This window comes from Aulonocara sp. 'chitande type north' Nkhata Bay, linkage group LG22 (assembly GCF_057382095.1).
Source record: "Aulonocara sp. 'chitande type north' Nkhata Bay isolate Kocher_YH1m ecotype deep benthic linkage group LG22, A_spYH_male_GT1.1, whole genome shotgun sequence".
NCBI classification, from domain to species: domain Eukaryota; kingdom Metazoa; phylum Chordata; class Actinopteri; order Cichliformes; family Cichlidae; genus Aulonocara; species Aulonocara sp. 'chitande type north' Nkhata Bay.
In genome coordinates, this window is record NC_141364.1 from 8820259 (window position 1) to 8829822 (window position 9564).

At 39.4% G+C, this 9564-nt stretch overlaps 1 protein-coding gene across 2 annotated transcripts; it reads left to right on the forward strand.

The window, feature by feature from the left end:
• On the forward strand, positions 1-3816 carry LOC147303456 (uncharacterized). 2 transcript variants are annotated; one of them, XM_086280292.1, is made up of 8 exons: positions 1-127; positions 319-399; positions 1846-1959; positions 2210-2254; positions 2711-2767; positions 2938-3089; positions 3200-3321; positions 3412-3816. In XM_086280292.1, the coding sequence occupies exons 1-8, from the start codon at positions 1-3 to the stop codon at positions 3596-3598; spliced, it is 885 nt and encodes a 294-aa protein (XP_086136418.1). In that variant the 3' UTR covers positions 3599-3816. The 2 variants fall into 2 exon arrangements, with proteins under 2 accessions (XP_086136418.1, XP_086136419.1); XM_086280293.1 differs by lacking the exon at positions 2711-2767 and having other exon boundaries at positions 40-127.
• Positions 3817-9564: the final 5748 nt, after the last annotated feature.

Below are 9564 nucleotides of genomic sequence, written 5' to 3' on the forward strand. Positions count from 1 at the left end.
ATGTTGTCTGTGTGTTGTGTAACTTCTCTTTCAGTCTCACTGATGGTAGCACAAAGCATTAAAATGCCTGAAGAAGAAGTGCTTTATTCTAATGTGAGGTTTATAAAAGCAAAGAGGGAGACCAATGGTGAGTCTGTATATTCATCTTTCTAATAAGTAATAAGATTTCTCAGAAAAAAAACTCAAAATAGCAGTTTCTTGTGGTTTTCTTGTTTTATTTTTTAAGTACAACCTTGTAGGGAATTTTTAAAATAAAATTTATCAACAGACAAGAATTTCTAACTAACTAAGAGTCTGGTTTCATGTTTTGTGTTGTAGAAAGAGCTTCTCCAGTGGCTAATCCCACTTTCTCTCAAGTCAATATTTCAAGGACTCAGCCGTCCACGACAGATGTGTCTGGTAGGTACAGACGAGGTTTTATTTAACAGGAGGATGAACTTTGAACAGCACTCAGTATCGATCAGGAAGCAAACAGCCATCAGATAAATCTATTTTGTATTTTTTACTTAAAAATAAAAACATGTTCTTAAGTCACACAGAGCGCTGACTTTGGAAACAAAAAATGAGAGTGAATCAATGAAAAAAAAAAGGGGGGGGGGGGATGAATTAATTTGAATCTCTCCAAAAATCTTGCTGTATGTTACTGTATATAGCATTTTTACAGTTAATGTGTGCACCAAATAGATCAGTTAAATTCCATTTAGTTTTATTTATATGGCAGCATTTCACAAAAACAGCCCCAACAATCAATAAAGACTCTACAAGGAAGAACCCAGAAGAAGGGAGCAATTTGCCAATCGGCTTCAAACATTAAAAGTAGTACTGAAAAAACAGAAAGTTTTTTTTAATCTAAAGTATAATAAGGTAATAGAAGGTAATAAATATCCTTATTAAGTTAAAGAGAAATTACATGGACAGAATTTTATTCAATGGACAGCGTTCCCGTAAAAGGAAAAAAAGATGTGCATTTGTTCACTAACAAACTTACGGTGGTGTCGTAGACTGTCAGTGTTAAAATGATGGAAATAAAATTGATATGGATATTGTCTACATGTAACTATAAACATACATATATATATGTATATATATGTATAAAGCATCGAGATATACTGGTGTCTAATTTTCATTTAAGTGGGTGCTGGTTTAGCTCACTGGAATGAGCTGCCAATCGTCTGCTCATCACAGGCCTTGCCACATGTCTTACCCTCTCTCTCCCTCCACTTTCCTGTCACTCTTCACTTTGCCTATTTTATAAAGCCAGAAAAAGGCCAGAAAAAAGGAAACTGAGAAAGTATCTTTAAAGGAGTTTCATCTCACTTCAAGCAGTGAGTAAAGGTAAAATATAAATATACAGGAGCTTTCAGGATCAAAATCACAAAGTGGATCATAAAAATATTAAAAACAAAATCAAACATTTACTCAGAGGTTTTCTTGTGTTCTTTTAACATTTCTCAATAACTCTTAATCTGATGCTAAAGTAGGAGCAATGCTGGAAACCACAGGAAGTGAAGTGTTGTGTTTGAGGTTGTTTGGTTGAGGAGTTCTCAGCTAAAGTTATTTCATGTCTTCCTGGGTGGTACTTAGAGAACCAGTAAACTGCAGCTCAATGAAAGTCCACATGAAGGACTACAGTCTTTATATCTAATATCAGCGACATAAAATTACCTGGGTTATTGTGTTTTATTTTCTAAACTGCCAGCTGTAAGAAGCATCTTATTTGTGACTCTTCTGAGTCAGAAATTCTTGATCACACCTTGTATATTCTAAACTCACGTTGTTGTGACAGCAATCTGTACACGTTTATCTCTCATATCTGTGACATCTCTGTCTTTGCTAACTCTTCAGAGCTTCCTCAACAAGCAGAGCTGAGCGGACATTCGAAGCTACTCTCAGAGAGAGCGGTCCTGCTGGTTGTCATTGCTCTCCTGGCTGCTGCTGTCATTGCTCTGTGTGTTACCTGTGAGCGCTACAATTTTAATTTTCTTTCATAATATTTACAAGGATAGTGTTCTAAAAAAAAATTAAATGAGGGCAAAGTGATAATCTTTCTGTTTAACATTTCTCAAGTGGATGTGTTTACTTGTTTTAACTTTTTAGGGCTCATGTCATAAAATACTTTTTTTAATTTAAGGAATTCAAACATCTACATGTCTTTTAGTTTGCTGTTGACTGATTTCTTTGTTTTTTGTCTTACACTTTTTTAAATCAGCATTCAAGCAAGGACATCACAGAGAGGGAAGAAACAAACAGAAAGGTAAGCATGTGAAACTCCAAAGCTGCAATGCTGGATCGAAGGTGGATTTTTTCAGACATCTAAACTCTCATTTACAACGTTCACAACAGCTGATCTTACATGAATATCCAAACCCTGTTGTATAAGACTTTTGTTAATTTCTGTTCAGTATTTGAAAAACAGAGACATTCTTGATGAACAAGAGATTAATTTAAAAAAAAATTGTGCTAAGATGCTATACAATACAGTATAGTCCACATGTCCACAGTCTCCTGAAATGAAAAGTAAGTTTTGAATTTTGTCTTTGACATATTTGTACCCTCTGATGATGATTAAATAAACATTGATGGACTGACAGAAAGAGGAAGTTAGAATATAAACGGAGGACAGAAGAAGCCTCCTGCTGCTCCCAAACCACACGAAGACGAGTTTAAATCAGACGGATGACAGTCCGATCCCCTTTTTTCCCCAAAATAGAACCAAAACCATGGAGCACGGTGCAGCCTACATGTTCACAATGTCCTGATGCAAAAAGTAAATTTTCAAGTATTTTTTACATTTACATTTTTATATTTTCTTTTTATTACTTTTATCCTCTGATGATGCTTAAAGAAACATTGACTGTTGGAGTGACAGAAAGAGGACAAAACATGAACAATGACGTTTTCCGCCAGACTGAAGTTGTTGTTGTAATCTCTTCAAAGATCAGACGGGTTGTAAATGTGAAGATGGCTGGGAGAAACATAAAGGAAAGTGCTATTATTTCTCCATCGCTAAAACCTCCTGGAACGAGAGCAGAGATGAATGTGGAGCTAAAAAAGGAGATCTGGTTAAGATAAACAGCAAGGAGGAGCAGGTATAACACACTGCTGCAGATTCATGTTCTCATGTATTTTATCACATCCTGCTGTTTCATCATCTCATAACAGAAACATCTCAGAATAATTTGAATACAAATTCTTTCAGGAATTCCTGGAGAGTAAAATAAAAGGAACCAATAACTCTGATGATAAGTTCTGGATCGGACTGATATACTTAGCTAAAAACAACACATGGGTTTGGACGGACGGATCACCGCTGAACACAAGGTTCAATTATTGTGAAAATATTTGTATTCATTTCCAGAATGAAAGTCACCATTTTTTACTGAACATCTTCTGTTTTGTTTTAATTCTTAGTTTGACCTTTTGGAAAAACAAAGATCAAGACTTAAAGAATGGGACAAAAGGGGCAAATCCTGATGAGCAAAGCTGTTTAAGGCTGGAGGCAAAAGGTGGAGCTAAGCTTTGGTCCTGCAAAACGCGTCATAGAAGTATTTGTGAGAAACAAACAGTGACTGAACATTGTAAATGTGCAACTGTCTAAAGTTCAGTCAGTCTATAAAAGAGTGTCAGTAAAAGATACAGACGTTGGAGTTGCGATTTGTTTACAAAGTTAATATCTAAACTGTATCTCTTCTAGATTTGCTTTTAGCAAAAAATAAAATATACTTGAATAAATCTGAATAACATATTTTGGTGATTTGTTTTTATTAACAGTATTGTTGTGGTGTACAGCGGCGTTGCTGCTGTGGAAATGAAAAATTTGCCTCATTTTTTCGTTAAGAAATTTATAAAAAAATACAAAAACTTCAGTTTAATGGAAGAGTTTGGTTACCATTTATCCAAGTTTTATGCTTTATAAATATAATATAACTAACTCATATAATATATATTAGTTGTACTGTATTTTTGAGTAATAAATACTTTCATCTTGTTGGTGTTACTCTCACACGTTTCCAGAACAGTTCATACGAAGATGATTTACTGTGTGGTTTCAGTGAACACTGTCATACTTTTCTCAGTAAACGATCCCTGCTCTAAATCTAAGCTAAATATACCAGATGTCTAAAAGATATCAGCTTATTGACCAACAAATTATATATATCCTAAAATGACAGAATGTTTCATTGATGTGAATTTAAGGAAAATTTAACTATTTAAGCACGAGGAACTCTCAGTCCTTTAAATTCATCAACACGAAGATGAAGAAAAACAGAGCTTCAGTGAGACGTGAGTGTTGATCATCAAACAACCACTAGTCTGAACAAAACTTCCCAGAATAGAAGAAAAACATATATCCTGGAGTAAAATATTTTTATCTGCATAAAACTTAGTTGGCATGGTGGTGCAGTGTTTAGCACTGTTGCCTCACATCAACAACATTCTGGGCTCAAACCTTCCTGGGCCTTTCACTGTGAAATTTGCATTTTCTCTTCCTCCACAATCCTAAAACATGTACGAGGATTAGCCACTGATTCTATGAATTTGCTTTCTGTACAATTTTATTTAAATTTTTTTGTCAGTGAGACTAGGAAGTTTTATTTAAGTACCAGCAAACTTGAGGCCACTTTCAGTGTTTTAAGAATACTTGGTGAAATTTAAAGAAAGAATAGAATCAGTCAAGTGTTAATAATGAGGCGAAAAGTGAACTGAACTGAATTTCCCGGAGTAACCCACCCGAGGGATTAATAAAGTTTTATCTAAACTAAAAGCAGCAGTGAAGGGACTGACTTTTTCTCACGTCACATGATCAGATAACAAAATGTTTCCATTACACATTTGTGGTAAATGTTTCCAGACCATGAAACCCAGAGCAGATAAATGTTTACTATCAATGTAAAACTTGACACTTATACTATTCATGTATCACGCAGTATTGCTTTAGTAGCAAAAAATGTCAGTATTTAAAGTTTTGAAAATCAAATTCCCGATATCTTATAGCTAACTGCAGTTGTATCTTTTAGATGAGGGATGCAAAGCTTCACTTATCTTTTCTCTGTAAAGCCTCAAATTAACTTTCATTGATTAAATATTAGGGAAACCGACATTGACATGAATTTCATCTTTGAGTTCAAAATAAACTAATATTATTTCTAAGATGAGAGAAATGAATGCAATATAAAACATTACTTACAGGTTTGTATTCTTACATTATCATAATTAACATTAACAAAAAGAAACGCCGTGCTATTAGGTCAAGCTGTCCCAAGTGGTCGTGGCAGCCTTTCAGCAATTGACATTTATTAATTCTGTCTTTTTTTCGGTTCGATCCCAAACTTCTTCACCAAACATCAGCCCAGCTGTTCATCCCTGGAAGTATCTTCCATTTGTATGTAATGTCCGAGTTCCTGGTCGAACTGGTTTACAAAGATCCTCTTTTATCATGATGAATATCTACTGAGTAAATTTCAATTACTTTATTTTGGCTAAATTTACCACACTGCCTGTGCTAGCTTGCCACAAATTTCTCCCAACTTTCCAAACTGTTGAATCCACTAAAACATAAACATGCGGCCAAATTTAAGCTAACACCTGAGTGTAAGATTACTTTTGAAGATCTCCAGACTCATCTGCTCTTTTCACCCATTCTAGGACACCTACAATTAGACCTTCCCTTTGTTTACACCTACACCTGTGATGTGGGCCTGGGATTCACACTCATTCAGAAAATAACAAAACAAAACTGGAAGTAAAAAAGTCCTGATGACTTGAATATGTCAAACTATACTGTTCCAGATTAGCAGATTAGCAGCAAAGATTATCACCTTTAGAAGCAATAACCTCATTATTAGTAGTATATTAGCAGTAGTAGAAGCAGCAGTATGACCATCAGTCTCACTCCGCTCATTAATCTCTCACCACAGTACCACAAGCTGAGCAGGCACGTGCAGAGGGGGGGGGGGGCTAGAGGGGCTTGAGCACCCGCCCCTTTCCTGATGGGTGCCCAAAGTGCCCTTTTGTTGAGGCAACTTTAAAAAAAAAAAAAAAAATTTTAATGTGTGTGTGCGTGCGGAGTCCTGTCTGTGCCCCTCAACAATAATATTTAACTATATTAATCACAGTTTTGCTAAATAAAAGGATCTGGCTTGCATCAGTCACATGATCATATTTAACCAATGATCGCCCTTGACGGCAGAACGCGCTGGTTACGAGCCGGGAACGAGCTCACAAAGAGCACGAACATTTTTAGCGGTCCGGAGTGTCGTGGTTTTCGGTAGGGAAAGAGACGACACCTTGTAGAGCAAACAACTTCAACCTTTATTTTCTCACTTCCGGTACCCAACACACTTCCACCATAAAACCGGATATACTTAAACAGATAACACCACATCCTCCTTTCGCAGAAAACAACAACTTATTGAAACATTTACTGCATATGGGAAACTGTACTTTCGTTACTTCTTAGAACCTACTGCAGAAACATAGCTACTCTATGACAGTCCCTTCACGCCTAGTGTCTGTAATCCACACTGGTTGCCCCGGTGCGAGTGGAGGAAGTTCAGTCGCCCGATGTCCCTCGCCCTTCTCTCTCTCGCTTTTGCCAACACTGTATTCTTATTGGGCAGGCTGGGATTGAGCAGGGAAGGAAGCTGGGCTATATCCGTTAGCCAATGGTGTTGCTCTGTAAGCTAGAAGTGCAAGATATGGGTCTTTTGCCTTCTTTAGCAGGTTTTTCACAGTTTGGACATGACGCTCAGCCTCGCCATTGCTCTGTGCAAATCTAGGACTGCTTGTTACATGTCTGAACCCATACGTTGCTGCAAAGTCTTTGAACTGTTGTCCTGAAAACTGAGGTCCGTTGTCAGTGTAGAAAAGCTCTGGAATTCCATGTCTGGAAAAGACAGATTTTAGGTGTACTATAACATCTTCCAATCTGGTGGGGGTAAGTTTGGCTACTTCCACAAATTTCGAGTAGTAGTCCACCAAAAGCACATAGTTGCTGTCATTGAGTGTAAAAAGGTCTGCACCAACTTTTTGCCATGGCCTCTCCGGGAGTTGGCTTGGCATTAAAGGTTGTACTGGGTTAGTACGCTCTTTGATGCAAATGGTGCAGTTTTTCACAAGTTCGTTTATTTGCCCACTCAGACCAGGCCACCACACTGCCTCTCTGGCTCTCTCTCTGCATCTAGACATTCCCTGGTGCCCCTCATGTAGGGCACTTAGGACAGAGTGGCGCATAGCAGTGGGGATTACTAGTCTGGTGCCTTTCAGTAGCAGATTGTCATGTACAGTTAAGGTCTCTCTGTGTGGCCAATATGCTTTGATTGGGCCTACGAGATGGCTGTATTCTGGCCAGCTGCTCTGACAAAAAGTCATGACCTCTGAACATATGCTGTCGGTTTTTAGCTGTTCTTTTACCTGTGTGATGTATGTCGAGGTAGCAGGCATGCATTTGACAATTTCATCCACATAAATATTTGTGTCTTCCAGAAATTCAGCTGTAGCTTTTGAATCAGGGTCTTGGTTAACAGGTGCACGTGACAACGCATCTGCCGTATGGAGTGCTTTACCAGGAGTGTGTGAGATGGTGTAGCTGTACCTCATAAGCCTTAGGCGGAATCGTTGGATCCTGGGTGGAAGCTCGGTTAGGGTTTGCTGGCCTAACAGGCTGATGAGTGGCTTGTGGTCAGTCTCTAAGGAGAAGTGTCTCCCGATGAGGAAATCTTTGAATCTTTCACAACCCCATGTTAGTCCAAGCGCCTCCTTCTCCACCTGTGCATACCTCTGTTCTGTTTCCGTTAAAGAACGAGACGCATATGCAACAGGTCTCCATTGCTCTCCCTCTTTTTGAAATAGGACTGCTCCCAGTCCATAGGAGGAAGCATCTGCAGACAGTTTTAACTCTTTGTTTGGGTCATAGAGTGCAAGAATGGGAGTTGACGTCAGATCGCCTTTCAGCTGCCTGAATGCTTTTTGCTGTGCGCAGCTCCAAACCTACTGATTTTTCTTCGAGAGCAGGTCTCTTAGGGGCTTATCTTTTTCAGCAAGTCCTGGGATAAATTTGCCTAATTGGTTTACCATCCCAAGAAAGCTGTGCATTTCACTGACATTTGATGGCTCTTTCATTTCTGAAATTGCTCTAATTTTGTCTGGGTCTGGCTGTACTCCGTCCGCAGACAAGATGTGTCCAAGAAACTTCACTTCCTGTTTGCTCAGGTCACATTTCTCCAGGTTTAGTGTGACACCGGCCTCTTGTAGTTTATTGAGCACTGTGTGCAGTCTGGCGTTGTGCTCCTGCTGATCCTGTCCCCAAATGAGAATATCATCCATGTGACAGACCACGCCTGGCAGCCCATTAAGGATTACTGACATTCTACGCTGAAAATGTTCTGGGGCAGACGCTATTCCAAAAGGAAGTCTGTTGAAGTAGAAGCGCCCAAAGGGTGTAATGAATGTCGTGTAGTGTGCTGACTCTGGTGACAATGGGACCTGCCAGAAGCCTCTGTTTGCGTCCAACTTGCTGAAGACTTTAGCTCCCGCCAGAGAACCTAGAGTCTGTTCAACCGAAGGCAGGATGTACTTTTCTCTGCACACTGCTTCATTGAGGTGAGTGAGGTCAACACAAATACGCACAGAGTCGTTTTTTGTTGGCACTGGGACCATACCTGCACACCATTCTGTTGGTTCTTCAACTCTGCTGATTACTCCCATGGACTCCATTCTTTCCAGTTCCCGTTTCACCTTTCCTAACAAAGGGATGGGGACCCGTCTTGGTGTGGCCAGGGAAAAAGGCACAGCCTCAGGCTTCAACTTGATTGAATAAGGTTGTTGCATTAAGCCTAAACCCTGACACAGTTTCGGGTATTTTCCGTGCAGCACATTCATGTCGATACTGTCGGCTCTACACACTAGGTTCAGCTTGACGCTTGCCGGCCTGCTTAACAGTGCTACGTGCAAATCTTTGATAATGTACACATTTTCCTGTATTCCCTGTTCACCTTTGCAAAGTGTTTCTCTGCTCATACCCAACACGTCAAGTGGGGAACCACTCGGACCAAACAACGGTCTATCTGGTTTGCATAACCCTGTCTCGTTCTGGTTTATGCTGTAAAACATCTGGGCAGGGATAACAGATACGTCAGCTCCTGTGTCTATCTTAAATCTGACCTTGTGGTTTCTGATAGTGAGATCTGCATACCAAGGATCTGAGCCTACGTCTACAGAACCAAGAAACACGGGTGTAACATCGCTTTCTTCGGCTTCTATCACATGCACAGACTTAACAGATTTACACACTTTACTGAAATGACCTCTTTTACCACATGAGTGACAAGATACATCTTTCGCTCGGCATTGATCTTTACCATGTGCAGGGGTTTTCCCACACCTGTAGCATGATCTCCCATTAGATGTTTTGTCCTTTGATGTGTATTTGCGATCTCCACGGGGTTTGAACGTTGAATGCCTTTGTTCCTTGTGCTTAGCTGACACAGCATCTATTTCCATTTTATTTTCCCCTCTGATGTCCGACTGCTGCTTCTTGATGGCTTCTGACTGCCTGGCTTGGTT

Excerpts from the sequence above, each read along its gene's own strand:
- LOC147303456 (XM_086280292.1), top strand. The coding sequence starts at position 1 with ATGTTGTCTGTGTGTTGTGTAACTTCTCTTTCAGTCTCACTGATGGTA. Across the intron at positions 1,960-2,209 it reads CATTGCTCTGTGTGTTACCT|CATTCAAGCAAGGACATCAC; the intron begins GTGAGCGCTACA and ends TTTTTAAATCAG. Across the intron at positions 2,255-2,710 it reads GGGAAGAAACAAACAGAAAG|AACCAAAACCATGGAGCACG; the intron begins GTAAGCATGTGA and ends TCCCCAAAATAG.